At 37.2% G+C, this 23,381-nt stretch overlaps 1 protein-coding gene and 1 pseudogene across 2 annotated transcripts in view; both read left to right on the top strand.

Annotated features, from left to right (window-relative positions):
- Positions 1–23,381, top strand: part of crfb1 (cytokine receptor family member b1) — an 83,246-nt gene that overhangs the window by 19,672 nt on the left and 40,193 nt on the right. For both annotated transcript variants that reach the window (XM_055214428.2, XM_055214426.2), the window contains exon 2: positions 10,118–10,211. In XM_055214428.2, the coding sequence (XP_055070403.1) occupies positions 10,160–10,211 (52 nt within the window). In that variant the 5' untranslated portion in view covers positions 10,118–10,159. The remainder of the gene's footprint in view (positions 1–10,117; positions 10,212–23,381) is intronic.
- On the top strand, positions 21,976–22,092 carry LOC129452595 (5S ribosomal RNA; annotated as a pseudogene).

Raw genomic sequence — 23,381 nt, 5'->3', positions numbered from 1 at the left:
TAGCGAGTTAGAGATTAAGACTCCAAACTTTTTGGACAATCCTCTATCAGTGTGCAAAATTTCATAACTTTCCTTCGCCCATTCTGGGCTTGACCCCTAAAAAGAAAAAGAAAAAGAAAACTAACAGTTTCAATAGGGGTCTTCACCATTACTCCATTCTTTTTGAGGAGTTAAAAAAAATCATTGAGTACATGCCGAGTACTCCTTATAGCGGAATAGCCGAGATGCGGTTTTGATGAAATAAACTAGAAAATGACAACATTATCAGATGCATCTCTCTCTCTCTCTCTCTCTCTCTCTCTCTCTCTCTCGTTCGTTCATTCAGTCGGTCGCGCGCACATAAAAGAATGTGCATCCAAATTTTGGAAGTTAGACGACTCAGCTGCAGCAGGCAGGCATAAGATTGATAAAAAAAACACTTGAGAAGAAATGCGCAGCAACTCAAAAATACTTGTTTCTAAGACCATAATGCCAATTTGGCGCTTTGTTTTCCGAAGGTTGTGGAGGCGTAGAGCAGCATACACAGTTATTAACTTATGTGCGATCTACCGGCATTGCATTTGCGATCGACTGGTCGTATTGGACACCCCTGCATTAAATGAACATTAACATGGAGCCCTGAGATGTGTGAACCTGTTTTAATGAACTGTACCTTAAATAAGAGCATCAAATGCACACATAAGCAACGCATTAAAACACAGTGCACCTGTTACTGCCTTTCACCACACCTTCTCGTGCAAAACCAATGTTGCACGCGCGCGTGCGTCAAGCTGATTCTGACTGGAAAGGATTTACCGGGAGTTTTCAAAATCACGGTAATCAAACACGGTTGTAATGATAATTACATTTTAAACGATAATACTAACCGTCAGGAAATTTGATCATGGTTAATCCTGAAACCGGTAATCGTCCCATCCCTAAGACTATAGTGACTAAACACGAGTCACGACCCAGTAACACCTCGTGTTTAATCCAACCAGCTGTTCTTTTAACTGCTGCTAAAATCCTGATTTATAAATGCGACATCCTCTGACAAAATCACCATACATTTATTGAAGCCTTACTGCTGTTGCTCTTCTCATCATTGTGTTATTATGAGCCCTATTTTATTTTAAATATGAGAGAAAACACTGTTGTTGTTACACAGACAACTACAGAACACATGCGCGTGCACACCGCAGCATAGGGAGAGAGAAAGCTCTCACACCAAGAAAACGTGTGTGTGTGTGAAACACTACTGCTAACCTTTGTTTAGTCATGATAAACTAGATCAGTCGTCTTCTCTGTCAGTAACATCCGTGACTGATGACGTTTACGCGAAAAAGAAAGTATATGGATTAGGGATGCATAACGATTAATCGCGATTAATCTATAGCAAAATAAAAGTTTTTGTTTACATCATATTTGTGTGTGAACTGTGTATAATAAAATTGTATAGATAAATGCAGACACATGCATGTATATATTTAAGAAATGTTTACATGTGTATATGTATATTTATGTATAATTTATATTATATATAAATATAAATACTTAATAAATAAATAAATAAATTCTTAAAATTATACATGAATGTGTGCATATTTATATATATACATAATTGTTATACAGAGTTCACACACATATATGATGTAAACAAAACTTTTATTCTGCTATAAATTAATCGCAATTAATTGTTGTGCATCCCTAATACGGATGAACGGACATTAAAGCACCGTCATCTTTTCACTGTCATGAGAGAGAGAGACTCCAAAGAGTATAGAAGCACAAGAGGGGAAAGTCAATAGAACGTTCCATTGCAACACCAGCGCCCAGCAGCAGGCCTACAAATCCGCCATTTTGGAATGAAAGCAACTCGGGAGTCAACTAGGGGTGCGTTCCACTCCAGTTTTAGACACACACTCGCAAACTTCCCTAAGCACTTCCCCTCGGGGGAATTCCTGTCGCCATTTTGAAGTGCGTTCCACTTCGTCAAGTGGACGAGGGAAGTTTGCATGGACAGACCCTCGCTCCCTCGATTTTGACCGAGGGAGCGAGTCTGCTTCATATGTACACTCCATGCAGCTTCATATCCAACAATGCAGCACGATTGTGACGTCACTTCAGCAACTCGCGCTTTGCACATGGAGGGGGCGGTCTCCACTTTCCATGTGATCAAGGGCTTAGGGCGATCCATTTCAACCCACTTCAAGTGTTCTAGCAGTAGTGGGCACTCGTACAACGTAAGCAATGACGTACATCCGAGTGAACGAGACTGAGGGAAGTTAGCGAGGGAAGTTCATAAAAAAACGAACTGGAACGCAGGGCCAAAGTGATGGCAATATCAGCTACTTTGTACATTTAAAAGATCAAATTCAAACTGAATGATGATTACACAGAATAACATACAATCAGACCAGTGATAATTAATCCCTTTTACAGCTTATTTTCAGATATTTAGACAAGTCTTCCACTTTTATATAGGCTAATTTTACATACAAATATACCGACATAAACTCATCCACACATAACATTTTGGCTTCATATACATACACATATACATCTGAATTGCTCGAAATGAATTAAGTAAAAAAAAACACAGTTTAAGGATAACAGATATGCATCATGCATAAGATTATCATGTTTGTAGCGGGATATAGGGGATTAATATGTACAAAATATATTTCATACCTAGTGGAGTTGGTAATAATAATAATAATGGTAAATGTGTAAAGTAGCATAAAATAGAATTACATAATAAAGCAAGAAAAAACTACCTCAAATGTTTAATAAAGCAAGAAAAAACTACCTCAAATGTGTATCTATTTAATGATTGGATTCCACAACTGATAACAACAACAACACAACACATACATACAAGACAATACAGCATTTCGTGTAGGTGTAGCAAGTGAACAAAATTTTAATTTAAGAAACTTACTTTTGCGCTTCTGATTTGGCTGTGAGATTCGCTGAGAATGAATTGAGAATGAATTGGCTGTGAGAATTTTCATTCCAAAATGGCGGCTGCGCTGGAGAGAGAGAGATTTTGATTTGTACAACACTTTATTACCAATTTCTAGGGTTACAGCCATAATTCAATTTTAAATCACATGATGTGCATTCTCCAGAAAAGTAAAAAACAATTAATTATCGACAACAGTACATAAAATTTCATTATAACACCAAACACCCTCAAATGTAATCAAATTGTTCACCATCTTATAATAATTCAAATCAGTCTGTATTTTTGATTTTTTGAGACAACTTTTTTTTTCTAACGACATATTTGAAACCTAAAATAAAAACCACTGGAGAAAATACCTCATTACATTTACTTAATATGTTACCAAGCAGTAGAAACAAGGACTGCAATCTGGAACAATTTAAAAAAGCATGAAACACATGCACTGTTAGAAATTACCAGCATTTTACAATCATTAACAGTGTTATTTTACCATAACTTGTTCTAATTAAGTTTCCCTGTAATATCCCAATTAATACCTGTGAAAACTATACTGTAGTATCCTTGGATTTTACAGCATTTAACTATTATTTTACAGTAAAATCTTGCAATATAAAACCTGCTGTTATATCACAAAAAGGTCTGTAATATCACAGAAACACAGTAAAAAAAAAAAAAGGATTTCACAGCATTGAACTGTATTATTACAGTGAAATACTGTATTGAAATATGCCCTGGGAAGTCACATGACATAAACGATGTAAGATAATTTCCTTAATAAATATAGCACCTCCCCAAAGGACACTGCATGGGGGCAAACTGAGTGCCCGGGAAGGCAACTCTCTACGATTCACAGTGGACTTCCGACACATTTGGGTTTCAAGACACACCTTTAGGGTGTCAAACATTTGTATTCTTATTCTCTCATCTACCATTTGTATGGAGATGTGATCTGTCTGCAGATCTGCCATTGGTATGGAGATGTGATGTTTGACAATCAAGGGTAGCTCTTTTCTATTGAAATGGCTCATTGCAAGTGGTCACAATGGTCTCACTCATATAACAACAGAATTCAATGTTAAAGTATATGTGAAACTTCATTCAATGTTGATAGACAACTCCCATTCTAAGCATAAGCCAATCACCCACTGTATGCAAATTAAGGACAGCCCTTAGTTTTACAACAACCAATCAGTACCAAATTCCTATATGCTTTGTTCTCTGGTTATTTAAGGAGATGTGTAGAAGATTTAGGCGGGATTTTCTATACCTAGAAATGCACCCCCATGATGCTGTATCTTTGATATAGCATCATGTATTTCATTTTACTTTGAGGAATCTGTAACCAGATCTCCATCTCTACCAGGTACGCAACGGTTTTTGTTTATTTCGTATTTGAATTGGAATTTGAATTGGCTTCTGAATTATGTTTTACCTACCTGGTTAATAAATTGTGTTTGGATTATTCTGTGTTGCTACGAAAGTTATTGACATGATTAGTAAATTACGATGTATCTTTGTTACCGCAATGTCTGAATATCAGGCTAGTATTACGGACCAAAATCCCAGACTAGATGGCATAGTAGTACATCAGCGGAGGATTTTGGAGATCCGACTAGCACTTGGCGTTAGTTTAAGTTAAATTAGCTGCTTGGAGGCTAATTTCCTGTTTAGAGTAACAAGTAAATGTTGTCTGACCACTCTAAATCAGATGAGCCTCAGCCTCTGGTTATTTCAATATTAATCTATCTAAGTTGCATATTAAGTTATGGCACGAATATACAAAGCTATCATTGGAGAAGACGGTCAGTTTGTTTTATGATAGTGGTCGTGAGCCTCTGGTTAGAAATAAATATTGTAATAATTAAGTTGCACCTCTATGGGGACTAAATAAAGTATGTTCAGAGATGAGCACGCATAAAAGGCGGCTTTCTGAACATATGGTCTAACCTCTAGCAGCGACCAAGCCTGATTCGGTTGTGATCGTGGGCCCGCATGATTATTAAATATTAATAAACGGCCGGTGTGTGAGTCCAAAGCGACATGAGTAGCCGAATGAACGGATGCAATAACAAGTAGGGCTAAACAAGAATAACCAAATATCCACCCAAATTCTGTAACCGTTAAAAGTAAAATCAATCCGATTTATATTAACATTATCTTGGAGTCAGATAATACAAAATTGCATAAATGCCAAAACGTCACCTGCAAGCGCCGGAAAAGACTGAACGCGCTATTACCCTTCGTTTGGATTCCGTCGTTGGGCCAAACGGATGGATGGGGCCACATTTTGTCCCCCTTACACCGAACTGTTTTGAACCATAGACTGTATAAAACATGGACGTAGTCTGACTTATTAAAATAAATATGGAATCAGAAAAATATACATTTATTTAAAAAAATATGGCACGTTGATGTAGATGAACCCAGCTAATAGAAAAAAGTTCTGAGAACGTTCCCTGAAAGTTCCCAAGGTTCCCAAAAACGTTTTGCCAACGTAAAAAGTGTCCAGTTTTCTTGACGTTCTAAGAACATTTTTGTGTTGTCTGAACGTTAGAGGAATGTTACATTTTACCATTTTTAAACGTTATGACAATGTCATGTTTTAATGTTCACACAATGTTTAAAACCACAACTGTTTATTATATTGACTTGATTAATTGTTATGTAAATGATAGAGAAACATTGCATTTTATTATTTTATAAAATATTATTTCTGAAAGTTCAGTAAATATATTGCTGTAGAAAACACAATTCACTTATTAGGTTTAGATGTTGATGTTAAGTCATTTTAAGTCACCCTTATTGTGATTAGTGTTTGTTTTAGTTGGACTCTTGACCCTTGACTCTTTGCTTGCTAGTTTTTTCCCTGGTTGTGTTAACTTTGTGTTAATACACCACATTTGTTATGAACATGTAAAATTAACATTGTAATTCTGAGGTGGTTGGTACATAATGGTAAAGATTATCACCTAATTAATTTACTAATCAAAAGTTTATTTTCTGTCAATAATGTAAATGAGATCCAGCACTTTCACATCATTAAGGAGTTTTAGAAACTTTGGACAAAAAATATCCGCTGTATAACTGGGACGCACAAACATCAAGAATCAGACTATGAATCTCAACCATGGTGACAATAAAATTGTAACATTTGCCTTGTTGTAATGATGTACAGCAAAAGATTGTAATTCCCTAGTAATGTATTGTAATATCACAGTAATTGCTTTCCCATTGAAGCTGTGAAGTTACAGTATACAGTTGTGCTTTTACATCAATGCATTGTAATATCACAGATATAACATTACAGTAAATTGCTGTGAGTATATTTCACAGTATATTGCTGTAATCCTTGCTGTGAAAGTCATGCAAAATTTATCCAATTATTTATTGTGAATTTACAACGAAAAAATTTGCAGTGCAGTTTCCCTCTCATTACAAAAGGGACACTCAACACCAACTTCAGGATTCAGAATAGAAATAAAAGCGTTAACAGCAATGATACCATGCAAAATTCTCCACTGTAAGTCACCTGCTTTTTTAGCCAACGGTGGTTGTAAAGAGCTCTCCACTCAGGCTTTTTGTCTACCTCCAGTTTAAAAAAATCACGCTATGGAGTATCCACTGTCATGTTTAAAGATTTTTTGCAAAAAACAATTATACAATGTTATAATGTTGTAATAATGTTTTGCCTGTACATAAAGAAAAATTAACATCCGAAAAATCAACACCATCCAAAAAATTCAATTCAATTTTATTTATATAGCGCTTTTCACAATGCTTAATTGTTTCAAAGCAGCTTTACATTAATAGAAGCAGTAAAAGCACAGAAAAACGACAGATAGCATAACATAATACACGATAGCATAAGCAGTCAAATTTGCTACGGCTATGACCCGACATTATAAGCGAGCATATTACTAATGTAACGTCTAGAAGAGGAAGCTAAGTTAAGCCCAAGAAGGCTGCTTCCCCGGGGTAAAAAACCCCTAGGATAAAAAAACCCCGGGCTGTTTAGCCGAGGAAATAAAAAAAGTCCTAGGAGGGAAAAACCCTTGAGAGATATATATGTATTTACACATATAAATGGATAAGGAGATTAGGCGGGTTCTGCCGGTGATCGTTGGTCAGGCATCAGCTGGGCATCACGTTGAAGGACGACCAGTAGATCAGAGGTGTGCTGACTTTCACATCTACCGGAACTGGGTTTGTTTGTCCCATTGTCCTCGGGGTCGAGGACGAGACAGGGAGAGAAAAACAAAATCATATTAGCGTAGGGGCCGTTCACATGTAATGCAAGTGTCACACAGTGATGTGGTTTAATCAGCTTAGTTTCAGACAGACTAACTATTGCGGCATAATTATATTATCCACAGTTGAGGATTTTGCAATATCTTATCACCGGAAACATCTTCTAGATTAATTGAAATTTACACATCAGGGAAGGGATCTTTGACATTGGCTTCAGTGAGTCCTTCACAGTATTCTGTCGGTAGAGTCCTCTCAGCCGGACTGAGTACTGATTGCCATTTCAATAGCATTTGTGTAATTAGGCGAACTGATGTTATTTTCAATTGCTGTGCCAGCGCTTCCACATTCATAAAATCAGGACCAGATAAATCCAGTAACTGTTCCATAGTAATGATTCTTTTCACAATCAGCATCCTATTGAATACTGGATCACTTGTAGCTAAGTTAATCCGTGATCCATGGATTAGGGGCTCCTTTAATAACCAATAAAAAGAATGTGATGTGTCACTAAGAGGATCCTCAACATTGAAACAGTCCTTTGACAAATGTCCATGACAGTGCATCCTCGAAATTCTGGCTTCCGAGGATCCTTCCTTGACATTGAGAAACACCTATCACACATTATACATGACTGTTTGGCTTTTTACTTTGTTTAAGATTAGGCATCTCTTGGTTTAAATTGTGCTTTATCTGTTGCTCACATGTGAATTGAACACTATATATGTTTTTTTTAGAGATCGACCGATACTCATTTTTTTAAACCGATGCCAATAACAAATATTTGGATGCTTATGTGCCCGATAACCGATATGCTAAACCGATTTTTATTTACTGTTATACTTCTGTTTTTGACATAATAATTACTACAACACTACTGAACTGAACAAACCCTTATAATAATAATCATCATCACAATCACTCCCTCTTTGCATACAAAGTAATAAATAGAGGGGTCTGAAAGAGTGAAGAATAATATTAATTTAATGAATAATGTAGAAACTATATTCCCAATACATGGACCATTCCAAACACCCCTATCATTTCGTCAGAAATGGACTGATCCAAAGTTCGCGCTGCGGTTGGCAGCGGGAGAGAGAAAAAACTATAGCGGAGTTGGCTGCTTGTTATAAATAGTTTATAGAGTAAAACAGGTGGATTAAGTGCCTTTTTTTGAATAATAGTTTTGACCAGCAACATGTAGCCTTCAGCAGTCCAACAAGTAGTTGGCAAAGAGGTTTTACAAATAATATCACTGACTGAAATACTACATTCAGGAAAGTAACAAACAAAACGGCTTGTATATCACTGAATTTCTTAACTGGTAATGTTATTTGATGTCAGAATAATTAATATTTTGTTGTTATAGCTTATGAAATGGCTGTTGACAGCGCTGTTATCTATGCATTTACTCACGTAAACTGTGACCGCTTGCGGAGGTAATAAATAATTAATTAATATCCACAGACATTTATATAGATATTTTAGCAAAATAATGTTTATCTGGTAAATTTTAATATAACTAAGGGTAAATCTTGTTAAAAGCTTCAGCCTTCAACCCCGGTAAGTGAACAGCACGTGATTTTGTGAGTTCGTCTCTATTCTTGGACAAACTGCATACATTTCTTTTAATATATCAACTTATTTAACATAACATACATTAATGCACAAATAAGATGTGTTATAAATGCCTCAGATGCAAAGTAAGTATACTCAAAGTCCTTTTAATGAAGTCGCTTCACTCCGCCGTCATATCTGATGTGCACGCTGCTGCTGCTGTGAGCTCTTCTCCTCAGATGCGTCCCGCGCGCAATTCTCAATTCTCTCGTTTATCGGTCAATCCGATATTACAAACCCGATATCCGATCATCGGAAAATGCTCAAATATCGGGGAAAATATCGGAAAACAGATATATCGGTCGATCTCTAGTTTTTTTGGTGTATATCAGGGGTGGCAATCATCGGTCCTGGAGAGCCGCAGTCCTGCAGAAATGAGTAAACAATGCAATTCTATAGACTTGAAAGAGGTTTACTTGAGATTTCTCCTCCTGATTTACACCGCACGAGTTTGTGGCGCGTTACGGCTCCGAGGTGGCTTTGTTTTGTCTTCTACGCGGTGCCAACTCACACAAGAAGTGGATCAGAAGAGCAGCAGTAGAACGTCACGTGATTTTCTTGTCAGACGTTTTTCTTGATTTTCTGAGTTATAACATGGATAAGTTGGCTAAATGTTAATGTTTTGTTAGAATTCATTCTGTATATTGTTTAGTTTTTTGCATTGTCCTATTTTGTTGTTCTGTAGTAAAAGAGTGAATAAACATAAAAATTCAGTTAGGATGGACAAATATTATATGCATATTCATCTAAAACACATCCTCAATTATGTTTATTTCACATACAGTGCCTGTGAGCAAGATGATGTGAAATACGGGAGTCTGCACGAGGTGTTTATTTTGAAATTGACAGGATTTTTGACTTTTATTTTATATTTACGGTGCGGCTTCAATGCGGCGTATGTCAAAAATAGACTACTCACCTATCTTTAGCGAAGCGGCGCGTAGAGCAGCTTCTGGGACGCTCTTGAAACGTGCTGCGGCGCATCTGATGTAAACACAAGCATTGACTAGAATGACCGCGACCAGTTCCGGTTGGCTCTTCGGAGCCGTAGCGCACCGCAGACTCGTGCGGTGTAAATCCGGGGTAAGATTAAAAGAACGTCATTTATAAATATCCCCATCATGCACAATGCAACCTTGTGGCATTTTTGTATCGCAAAGTATCGTACGGCGAAGTATCGTTACATCCCTATAATTAAAAGCATACTGTAAAATTATTGCTTTATATGTATTTATACTAAACCTCATTTTGCTTTGATTTTGTGGTGCACTATAATGGTTTTTATTATGTCTCTTACTTTAATTTCAGTGTGAGGTTGTTGCCAGTTGTGAATGATGATTTTCAGCCAGTATGAGGACTACATTTACAGGACTTCTTTTGCACACGTTTCTCTACTTTACAGGTATGTTTATAAACAGTACATGATTTGTCAAAAGAGCATACATCTATATGAAATGTATACTCATTCTTCATTACATAACAGCTCAAAAGTGATAGCCCGATGACACAGTCACAAAAGTTTATCTTTTTTTTAAGGCCTTGTTAATTTAAAGGAGAACAATTTTGGCCGGATTACAAGATGTAAAATCTTTGGTGTACCCAGTGTGTGTGTGTGTGTGTGTGTGTGTGTACCTGGTAATTATCACGTAGTGGGGACCGATGAGCAAACAAGCTTATAAATCAAACAGAATTATGTTTCTTGAAAATCTAAGGTATCAGAAAGTTTTCTGTGATGGTTGGGGTTAGGGTTTGGGGAAGGGAATAGAATAGAATATACAGTTTGAACAGTATAAAATGCATTACGTCTATGGAAACCTGTGTGTGTGTGTGTGTGTGTGTGTGTGTGTGTGTGTGTGTGTTAGGGCTGTCACTTTTGTGAAAAAATCATTTTCGATTTTTAATATATAAGTGTTCATTGAATCGATTGTAAAATCGATTTTCCATGTCTAAAAAAGACGTTTCCATTTAACGCCAAATAACAGACAAATGTAAAGAGAGCGCCTGAAACGCACAAGTCAGCAATATTTCTTATTCATTGTCATTAAGTTTCATGCAGAATAAAAAACAGCAACAGTAGTGCAACATTCTCTTAAAAAATATGCAGAGTGGACTGCTGCCATAAATGAAAAACATTACTGCAGGTTCAACCGGCTGCTTTTATGATTTAGGCAATTCACAAATAATTTTAAATAATGATTCGATGCATTTTCAAAAATGAAACTTTAAATAGACTTACTTGAAGTTGAGAACATGCTGTGTATTTTTTTATTAAACGTAACCGACACTTAGGCGGCACTAGGCAGGCATAATGAAATGCGCAAAAAGACTAGGGCCATTACAAATTATTGGTCAGCAGGGGTGCAAACTTGTCACCTTTCGGCGAAATTCGCCGTTTTTGATCCAAAATAGGTCATTCTTGTGATTTGTCTAGATCCGATGAGTTTTTGAAAATGAGGGGTAAGGGGGGTCTGCGACAGGGTAGCAGTAAATGAAATTATGAAAATCATGTCCAGCTATTGTGGTAACGATGTCAAATTACTAGCCACTTTGGCGGGTTATGTTTTACAATTTATAGCCCCCTCATTTGCTGCCGAAGTTTAAGCAGTCTGCAGATTGAGTGCACACACTTAACTCATAGTATTTTCTCATTCGAGGTTACGCGCCCACGTCACGTTGCTGTGCGTGTGGTCATAAAAGCTTAACATTTGTACACCGCAGTTTTAAATTAAGTGATTTTAAGACATTGAAACACAAACAACAGTGCTATATGCGCTATATACCTGTTTCTGTTTGAGAGGAGCGTGAAAGCCGCGTATCCGCTTCTCATTAAGCTTGTGAGTATTTTTGCCGCTGTATTAGCCTTTAATACAAAAATGCGTCAAAAGTCCCGGTTTTTGCAACTGTCCTCATATTCAGGGCTTAAGAGAAAGTAAACAGCTAAAAGAGAAAACACATGTGTAACAGTATTTTAGATCCGGAGTCAGAATTCGGTCTTAAAGGGGAAGTTACCTAATTTTGCTCCTGTCTGTCACTCGTGTTAATCAAACAGTATTGAGAGAAAATCTCTCACTGCTCTTAACTAAATCACTTTTCTACCTTTAATAACATTTGTATGTCGAATTGTACACGAGTTTGATTCAAGTTGCTCGTTCAGGGTTCATATTCATAGAGCTATGACTGTGGAACAGAAAAAACACTAAATTATTTGTTTATGTGTACTACTAAATAATAATAAAAACGCACATTTCTGTAACACTTTACAAAAAGGTTGTATTTGTTCACATTAGTAAATGCATTATGAACGAAAAATGAACATTATATTGTATATAAGCATTTATTAATTCTTGTTTATGTCATTACAGTAATTGGTATTAGTAATTGATGTTGCTTTAACTAATGCTAACAGTTTCAAATTTGATTTAAATTAAAATGCTAAAATGAACAAGATTTACAATAAATAAATGACAAATTATAATATGTATGTATGTATGTATGTCATGTATGTATGTCATACATGTAGGGTCACCTTTTTCACCCCTAATGAGTTTGCACCCCTGGTCAGGAAATCAAGTCGATCAACATTTTAGGGGTCAAGAGCAGAGCGCTTTTCATTCACTATGTCCATCTGTTGAGAAGACGCACTCCGACCGCTCTGATGTCCCAGGGAAACTCGGGTACTTCGTTGCCAGCTGCGTATTTCGTACTGCCAATCTTCCATCACAAAAGCGGGTCGCTGTCAGCTCGCAAGGGTGGTTCCTAGTCATAACTCATCATCTCCTGTAAGGTCACAATTTCGACGCTGTCTCGTGTTGCACAGGTTTATTGACGTTGTCCTCCATTTTCTTTGCAAAACACTAGATGCAGCGATTGAAAGCGTGAAACTATAGGTAAAATTGCTGGGTATTTTCTGTCTAGCTTTCGCTTAATTACTGCACTTTCGGAATTCTTTATTTTCTTTTTCTGCTTGTTTGTGAGTTTTGTTACATCTATATTTTTAACTGTTTAATTCTTTTAAAATTAATACTGTACATATTTGGTTAAAATCGATTGCCTATTTTCGTTTTCGAAACGTTTTTTGGTTGGTCCGATCGATTGTGCAATCGATTTCCGAACGAAAAGTGACAGCCCTAGTGTGTGTGTGTGTGTGTGTGTGTGAAGCTTTAGCTCAAAAAACCCCACAGCTAATTTATTATAACACGTTTACCCTTGTGGGTCGTTGGGGCCATTTTGGGCCATTTTTATTTATTATTTGGTCTGTCTTTGGCCACTTTTTCTGTGTTTCAGCAAATGGAATGATATTTTGTGACATATCTTATATTGACACATATTTCAAGTTCTACTCTATTTGTCATTATACAAATGCCTGTAAAACGAAATTTGCCTGCAAGCCCACAGAGGTGCAAGAATTGAAAGTGCAAAACATAGTTACCAAAAAAAAGTTAACAATGTCATAAATAGTATATAGTAGTAATAATAATAACAACTAGAATTGTAAATGCATCATAAGTGTGCCACTTATTTATGCAGAGGGGGGGGGGCATGTTTGGTCCTGTGAAAGTCCATGACCACCTCCTTGGTCTTTTTGGTGTTGAGGGTAAGGTTATTTGTGTCACACTCACACCACTCTGTCAGTCGCCCGGACCTCGTCTCTGTAGGCTGTATCATCATCTTTTGTAATGAGTCCTATGAGAGTTGTGTCATCTGCAAATTAAATAATAGTGTTGCAGGGGTGCGTGGAAGTACAGTCAGAGGTGTAGATGGTGTACAGGAGGGGGCTCAGCACACAGCCCTGTGGGGAGCCAGTGCTGAGTGTCAGGGTGGATGAACTGGCTGTGACCAATCCTGACAGATTATGGGCAATCGGTGAGGAAGTTTTTAATCCAAGCGCACATGGCGGGGGAAAAGTTCAAATCGGCAGGCTTGGATATGAGGATGTCCGAAATTAGGGTATTAAAACAGAGCTAAAATCGATGAAGAGCATCCTTGCTGATGTCCCAGGATTTTCCAGGTTGTGCAAGGTGGTGTGAAGGGCAGTAGAGACGGCGTCCTCAGTAGACCTGTTTGCCTTGTAGGCAAACTTGTGGGGGTCGAAGCTCACTGGGAGGCAGGCCTTGATGTGTTTTAGGACCAGCCTCTCAAAGCATTTTTCCACCACAGGTGTAAGTGCAATAGGTCTGTAGTCATTAAGACTACTGATGGTGGTGGACTTCGGGATAGGTACTATTATTGCAGATTTTATGCAGTGTGGGATAGTGGCTTGAGACAAGGAATGATTAAAGAAATTCAGTGAACACAGTAGTCAGCTAGTCAGCGCAAGCCTGTGAACTGCTTTTCTCTGGTTCACTTTCTAGCTGATGTTCCTGGAGGTTGAGTGTGTGAGAGCTGAGTTCTAGGGGAGAGTGGTCAGGGGTCTGTGTATAGTGGTAATATTAGTTGTTTTCTCAAAGCGAGCAAAGAAGTAATTAAGCTCTTCTGCAAGATTAAAGGATATATCTACAGGGAGTGCAGAATTATTAGGCAAGTTGTATTTTTGAGGATTACTTTTGTTATTGTACAACTACAGAGCTCTCTGTCAATTCAAAATGTTAACAAACCCTCAAACCTGAACATTTAAGTAGTAAAAGTGAAATTTTGGCTTTCTTAAGATAATATTTCTATGTACATCATTATTAGGCAACTATAAGTGTGCAGAATAATTAGGCAACTAAATGAAAAACAAAGATTTTACCTTTGGCTGATTTCAGTCGACTATGCTCATTAGCAACACGCTAACGTTTTGCAGTATACCCGGTTCGAAGACATGTCTCATTGACAACAAAAATGTCAGAGCTAACGTCTAATCTAGTCACACTTCAAATATGACAACAAGGACAACAAGACTGCCTGTAAAGACAACTCATCTAGAAATACATGCGAAGGTAAACATACACGCTAAGGCAGACGTGGACCTTGACCGTGAGGCAGACGTGGACCTGGACCGTGAGGCAGACGTGGACCTTGACAGTGAGGCAGACGTGGACCTTGACCGTGAGGCAGACGTGGGCCAGGACCGTGAGGCAGACGTAAGCCAGGACCGTGAGGCAGACGTGGGCCAGGACCGTGAGGCAGACGTGGGCCAGGACCGTGAGGCAGACGTAAGCCAGGACCGTGAGGCAGACGTGGGCCAGGACCGTGAGGCAGACGTGGGCCAGGATCGTGAGGCAGACGTGGGCCAGGATCGTGAGGCAGACGTGGGCCAGGATCGTGAGGCAGACGTGGGCCAGGATCGTGAGGCAGACGTGGGCCAGGATCGTGAGGCAGACGTGGGCCAGGATCGTGGGGCAGACGTGGGCCAGGATTGTGGGGCAGACGTGGGTGTCCTCTGTCTCCTCCATGCATCCAGGTACTACCCCCCCCCAAAAAAAGGGGGAGCTTCAACCAACATGGGAACAGGCACAGGAGGCATAAGAAACCAGGGTGGCGTTGGTAATGCTCTGAACCTGGAGACAGAGACAGACGAGAAAGAGGCTGGCATAGCCAGGTTAGCAAAAAACAGGTCTGTAAAAGCAGATATTTCAAAGAGTTCAATAATGTCCATCTTGAGCCAGGCAAAGAATTCATAGTGTTTGTAAGTGAGGCAATGTGCAGCATGTTACCTTGAAAGTTACCAAGAGGTGTGTGTGCGTGCATGTGCGCGTGCATGTGTTAAATTATATGTTAAAAACCCGTGTTCTGTCCTTTCGGCCGATGCTACTGTACTCAAAAAAAATTTCCAAGGTTGGCAGGTCTGACAAAGGGTGGATGAATTGGAACAGCATTCCAGAGCTGATGACCTGGTAATCACCGGCCTGGAAACTAGGCATCAAAGTTACGCCCGGGCTACAGGCCTATCTGGTGACCAATAAGGTGAGGATGCACCATCTGAGGAGCTTGAAACCCTGGAGCAACAAGTGGTGCACTTCATGAAGAGTAAAACCATTCTTCTGGATAGTCAGCAAATTTCAGCATGTTATATTCTTCCAAATAAGGACAAAAAAACTAAACCTAAAATTATTGTCAAGTTTGCAAGTAGAAGGCATAAGGTGGAAATCCTGAAGGAAGCTAAGAAACGGAGTGTATTTAAATGAGCACAAGTTTTCATCCGGACGAATGGATCTCTGGAACAAGTAAAGGTGATTATGGTGAGAAAAATGAAGGACCTGGATTTGTACAAATGACACTGAAGCCTTTGTAACTGTAAGAAGATCTCTTATAAGGAACTCAGGACTTTTTAATTTAAGATTGAAGCCTTTGTAACTCTAAGTGGATCTTTTACAAGGAACTCATGAATTTTTCATTTAAGACTGAAGCTTTTGCAAGTGTTGATTATACAGTATATAACATGATACGTATGATTTTGAAAATAATGTAGATCCAGAAGTTAATTTGTTTAATTGTATTAGAAATTCTTCCCAGTATTACACTGAGGAACAATTTAATGAGGTACAAATTGAACAGGCATTTTCTTTTATTCATTTCAATTGCAGAAGTTTAATTAAAACATTTTTCCGAAATTAAATATTTTTTGGAGAAACTTAAAGGAAGATTTAAGTTAATTGCTTTATCTGAAACATGGATAAAGAAAGGCAAGGAGGTTGATTTGAAATTAAAGGGCTATGATTTATATGTCACAAACAGAGCTAAAAGAACCGGAGGGGGAGAAGCCCTCTATATTGAAAATGAATTGAAATGTAGACTAGTTAAATGCATGACAACAGCCATTGATGATTTAATGGAAAGTGTAGCTGTAGAAATAGAATTGGAGCAAAATAGGAATATGGTTGTTGCATGTGTATATAGTAGAAAACCAGGATCAAAAGTGGAAACCTTTATAGATAAATTGGATGAAATGATTCATGGTTTAAATAACAAACGAAATATCGTAATTTGTGGAGATTATAATATTGATCTTCTAAAGGTAGATTCACATATACAAAACTCAGATTTTTTAGAGATATTATATAAAAACGGGTTGTACCCATTAATAACGAAGCCTAGTAGGATAACCACAAATAGTGCAACTTTAATAGATAATATCTTTACAAATGTCTTACATATTACTAGTGGGTTGGTGATAAATGATATAAGCGACCATTTGCCTATATTTGCCATACTTGACTATAAGTTGCCTCAAAAACAAAAAAAATAGTATACCATCAAATATATAAAAGAAAAAGGAGTGCTGATCATATTAACATGTTTAGGAATGATTTAATTCAACAAGAGTGGAAAGAGGTGTACACAGACGATGTAAATAACGCTTATAATTCTTTTCTTACATGTTATCTTACTCTATATAATAAGCATTGTCCAGAGATCCTATGTAGATTGAAACAAAGGCAAAATAGTAAACTTTGGAAAACAAACGTATTAAAAAAATGCCTCTAAGAAGAAAAATAGACTTTATAAGGAGTTTATTAAATCAAGGACAGAGAATGCAGAAAAACGCTATAGGAAATACAAAAATAAGTTGACTTGCATATTGAGACAAGCAAAAAAGGACTATTATAATAGAATGTTGCATGAAAATAAAAATAATATAAAGGCTACATGGAATATTCTGAACAATGTAATTGGGAATAAGACTGGACGAACGGAATTACCTAAATATTTTAAAAACGACAATAGGGTGATTGAAAATAAAGAAAAAATGGTCCATGAATTAAATCAATTCTTTGTAAATGTAGGACCTAGCTTAGCAAAAGAAATACCAATATCTAGTGATCAGCTAGGGGGAGTCCAGAAAAGAGAAAAAAATATTATGCAGTCAATGTATTTAGGTGAGGTGACTAAAAAAAGAAATATTATCTGTGGTTTATAAGTTAAAAAATTAGACCTCAACGGATAGTGATGGTATTGACATGAAAATAATAAAAAAGACAATTGACTGCATTATTAAACCATTACATTATATAATGAATTGTTCTTTTGCAGAAGGAGTTTTTCCAGATAGTATGAAAATAGCTAAGGTAATACCCTTTTTTAAAACTGGAGATAAACATATTTTCAATAACTATAGACCAGTATCTCTCCTACCTCAATTTTCCAAAGTGTTTGAAAAACTCTTTGTTAATAAATTAGACAACTTTATTGAAAAACATGAGTTGTTAAACGAAAATCAATATGGATTTAGGTCAAATCTACAAGCTTGGCTATTATGAAAATTATTGAAGACATTACAACTGCAATAGACAGAAATAAATATACAATATGAGTGTTCATTGATTTAAAGAAGGCATTTGACACTATAGATCATCAAATTCTTATTTTTTTTTTAATTATATACTTATGGAATTAGAGGAGTTGTACTGAACTGGTTAACTAGCTATTTACAACAACGACAACAATATGTTGAGTTTGAAGGTTATAGGTCAGAATGTTTGAATATTGAATGTGAAGGTTCAATTTTAGGACCCAAACTTTTTATTTTATATATAAATGAGATCTGTGAGGTTTCAAAAAAATTACACTATGTATTATTTGCAGAGTACACAAATTTATATAGCTCAGGAAATGATTTGAAAACCTTAGCTAATAATATTGAAGATGAAATGGTTAAACTAAAATTGTGGTTTGATGTAAATAAATTCTTTAAATTTGAATAAGACAAAGTTTATGATATTTAGCAATAAAAGAAAGGAGGAAGTCAGCTTATCTATAAACAATGTAAATATTGAGAAGGTGTCTGAAATTAGATTTTTTAGGAGTTACCTTAGATGAGAAATTGACGTGGAAAAGTCATATAATCCATGTAAAAAATAAGATGGCAAAAAGCCTATTTATTTTGAATAAGCTTAAATACAGTTTACCGTATAATACAATGAAAATGTTATATTGTTCAATGATTTTGCCTTATTTAAACTATTGTGTAGAAATATGGGGAAGTAAATATCATATTAACACTAGCCTTTATTTATTTTACAGAAAAGAGCTATTCGTAGTAGGATATAGAGATCATATATTTTCAAGTAGGATATAGAGATCATACAAATCCACTCTTTATTAGATCAGGATCATTAAAAATTAAAGACATTGTAGAATTACACATTTTATTAGTGATGTTTAAAGCTAGAAGCAAATTTCTTCCATATGATTTACAAAAGTTATTTGTTCTCACTTCTGAAGATGGAAATCATAGACGGCCGTATGACTTTAAACATCTAACAGCACGAACAACCCTGAAACAAATGTGTTTGTCTGTTGCTGGAGTAAAAGCATGGAATTTTCTAAGGAAAGATTTAAAAAGTTTTAGAATTTAAAAGGAGTTACAGAAAGAAACAACTTGAATTATATCAAATTGAATTTTGAATTGGACTGTATGTGATTATTGAAAACATTTAAATAAATATTAGATATGTTGCAGTTTGGGTGATGGTGGATGGAATAATGCTGTGACATCTACTATTTATGTTAATAAATTATGGGTGATGGTGGAGGGAACAATGTTAAGGCCATCTACTATTTATATTTATAAAGGGGGCAGAAAAATATAAGAATATTATTCTTCCATCTGCTCCTTTCTGATCATGGAAATGTAAAGGAAAATTCAAATGAATTGTATGTGCCTTGTATAAATAATGCATTTTCATGAAAAGAATAAAAGAGAAATGAAATGACTTACAGGACACAGGGAATTCAGGGGTAACGATCTCTGCCTCTACATGAAACTCAGGAAACTTGGACACAGGCCTCATGGTCATAACAGAAAATTCAGGAGACTTAGGCTTAGCAGACGTGGTTGGAACAATAAGCTTAGGGGACTCAGATTGGGACTTTCCAACCGAAACATGAAGTGCAGGTGACTCCGGTGAACCAGACGACTCGGGTGACTCAGACGATTCACTTTTGACAGAATGTGCAGGAGGCTCAGGTTTGAACCTTTTAGCCGTGATAGGAGGTGTATCAGATTACTTGGATGATTCAGTTTCAGGGGCTTGAGAAACATCAAAGGAAACAGAAGAGCAGAAAGCAGACCACACACACCACAGAGCCATGGCAAATACAGGAAGCACAGAATTCAAAGGACATACCAACAATTTAAATCAACAATTACAATATTATCGCAAACGATATATCTTGCACACCTACCTAGTGTGACCACCCAACAAACCAAATATGAGACAAGTAGCACATTTGTGTGGGACGATGTGAAGCGTAACTTTAAAACATTAATGATAACCTAAAACTATGATATAATGTATGATAATATATGGAATAAAAACATTTGTATTCTGCCTTTTAGCTCATAACATGTACTTCCAGAGCACACCAGCAAACAGATTTTGAGGACCAAGGACTGTTTCTTAATAACAGTGTTCTCTGCTTTCATCTCAACCATTGGACAAAAGCCAGGCTTAATTTCTTTGTTTTATTTGCGTGAGTTCGGCTTCATGCATCGTCACCGCAGGAACCATCAAAGTACAGCGAGAGCAATGTGAGGAATCATACAAAGGAGTCTGCTTTTAAATGGCTCTCGTGGCACTTAGCGCTATAAAATAGTGGAGAAACTATGCCACATTATTAAAACGGTTTAAATGGCACCTATTATGGCCTTTTTACAAGATGTAATATAAGAGGCTCTTTACACTTGGCATTAACATGCGTTTTCATCGATTGGATCACAAGTCGAGGACGTAATGCCAGGTGTAAACAGTGTTCAAAAAGTTTTGACCTCATCCACTTTCGACCACTTTCAACCATATTCAGAGGTAGTCGAAACCCCTTTCGATTGGATTGCTTTTGTAGTGTAAACGCACATGTGGTGGAATGTGTTGGAACAGCCACACGCGACCGCCTTCTCTCCCCCCATTATCTAATCTGAGGTACTGGAAAACAATGCTTTACGTCTTTTCTGACTTCTGGCGCGAACACACAGTGAACAGGGCAATTTTTAGCTTTTTATTGATAAAACTAAATCGGCTGATCTCCGCAGTTTCATTTTACAAGTGTGTGAAAGTTGCGCGATCCTATTTCATCAATTGCGCTGAAAATTCAGAGAAACCTAATTAACATATACATGTACAAAACACTGTGCAGGATGTTTACTCACTACACAAGCAGCGAACTCCGACATAATATTAGTTTGCGTCCATATGAACTCTTCCTTACTCCCGCTCGCATTCAAATGACAGGAGAGGGACTCGCCCACAGTCTCAACAGACCACCCCATCAAAGTATTCAGGACAGAAGCGGTCGAAAGTGGACAAAAGACACGGATTGAAATACCAGTTGTAAACGTGATGTGTCTCTCTCATCCACTTGTCCTCCGATCGATGAAAACACATCTTAATACCAAGTGTAAACAGCCCCTAAGTCTCAGGTGTGCCCAGAATGTGTCTGTGAAGTTTCAGCTTAAAATACGCTACAGATAATTTATTATAGCATGTCCAAAATGCCCCTATTTAGGTGTAAGCAAAAACTCTTTGTTTTAATGTTTGTAACTTTAAATGCAAATGAGCTACAGCTCCTTACTTCCTTACAAACAGACCGTGAGTACAACTTGCTGAAAGTGGAAACTATAATAATGCAGGACTGTTAGTGGGCGTGGCTTTATCAATGTGACCTCACGTTGATAAGAGAATCAAACGGCATGTCTAATGAGACTGCTTTGGTGTAATGGGGAATAAAAACAAGATGGGTGGATTTTTTTTCATTGTAGGGTGGTTGTGTTCAACAATTATAAAAATGCGGCACATTTCACGAATACACAATGTGCAGGACAAAGGTTCAAAATGCTGTGCCGTACAATGCAAAGCGGGGCAGGTGGTCAGCCTGTGCACACCCCTATCTGCAAAAGGCAGTGTGCACAATACTGAGTAGTGGTCAGTGACTTCCTTACTTTGGGGCAGAATTTCTATATCGGTGAGATCGATTTCTGTCTTATATCTGAAAGAATAACCTTAAGCACAGTCACTTCAATAGATTTATACTTGTATTTTGTTTTCTGAGTAACGGTAAAAACATTTCTGTAGATTGTTGCAACGCCGCCACCCTGTCCAACCAAATGGGGCTCATGCTTATTACAGTGAATTTAAACAAACTTAATAAAACCAATGTAGTCATTCTGTTCAAGACAGGTTTCATATAGGCATAATACATCAAAAACATTATCTGTGATCATTTCATTTACAATTACTGCCTAAAACTATGCCAGCAGCCATATCACCCTGTAGCCCAAGACAGCTTGCCCACTGAAGCTAAGCAGGGCTGAGCCTGGTCAGTACTTAGATGGGAGACCACCTGGGAAAACCAGGTTGCTGCTGGTAGAGGTGTTAGTGAGACCAGCAGGGGGTGCTCACCCTGTGGTCTGTGTGGGTCCTAACACCCCAGTATAGTGACGGGGACACTATACTGTCAAAAAAGCACCGTCCTTCGGATGAGACGTTAAACCGAGGTCCTGACTCTCTGTGGTCATTAAAAATCCCAGGATGTCCTTCGAAAAAGAGTAGGGATGTGCCCCGGCATCCTGGCCAAACTTGCCCATTGGCCTACTAATCATCCCTCATACTAATTGGCTATATCACTCTGTCTCCTCACCACTAATAAGCTGGTGTGTGGTGGGCGTTCTGGCGCAATATGGCTGCCGTCGCATCATCCAGGTGGATGCTGCACATTGGTGGTGGTTGAGGAGATTCCCCCATTCATATGTAAAGCGCTTTGAGCACTGAGAAAAGTGCTATATAAATGTAACGATTTAATAATAATTAATTAATTAATTAATAAGGTCTAAGTGATCTAATATTTAGGTGCCCTAACTTTAAAAAAATTTTGTTCAATTTGTTTGCTATTTTGCTGTTTGATGATCAGATTTTTTCTAGATTTTACAGACAACTTACTGTTTGATCTCACTATCCGGAGAACGGTCACAGTCTCTATTGTGTAACTAGACATGTGCTTTTATCAATATGGTCTGTATTATTGGGGGTTGGACTTCCTAGTCAGATAGTGCGCACTTGCTTAAAGTAAAACAAACTTCATAACTATTAATAGCTATTGGACCACTATTAAATAGTGAGTAAATGTCAGATAATGCTGTTGCAGTTTCATCTCCATAAAGTCTGTGTAAGAATAATAAAAATAATGCTGAAAATGGGTTTAATAATTTAATCTGCATTCATGGAAATTAAAATAAGGACAAATCCAGTGGAGATGATCAGGAACACTTTGCTTGCATGGAGGTCCAGATTTCTTTGTTTGTTCTTTAATATTCAACAAGGCAAAGTTTAATTTTCTGTTTCTGAATACAAATATTATCTAGACCAGTGGTTCTCAAACTGGGGGCCGCGAGATTTTTGCCAGGTGGCTTTTATGACATTTTTATAAAATACATTAATTTATCATAAATTATGTGTAATTAAAGTTCAGAAAAATAAGGCTACTACCAACATCACTACATTGTATAATTAAATATGTTTAGTTTAAATTAAAATTTTAGAATATTTTATATCTTAAATTCTCTTTGGTGGCCATTAAGAGATTTTTTTGCCCTATTCAGCTGTTATACCCAGGGCTAATCCCTGTTAAACAAAGCGGAGCATGAAACACATAACAAATG

Source organism: Misgurnus anguillicaudatus, chromosome 17, assembly GCF_027580225.2.
Source record: "Misgurnus anguillicaudatus chromosome 17, ASM2758022v2, whole genome shotgun sequence".
Classification (NCBI taxonomy): Eukaryota; Metazoa; Chordata; class Actinopteri; order Cypriniformes; family Cobitidae; genus Misgurnus; species Misgurnus anguillicaudatus.
This window is presented reverse-complemented; position numbering and strand designations above follow the sequence as displayed.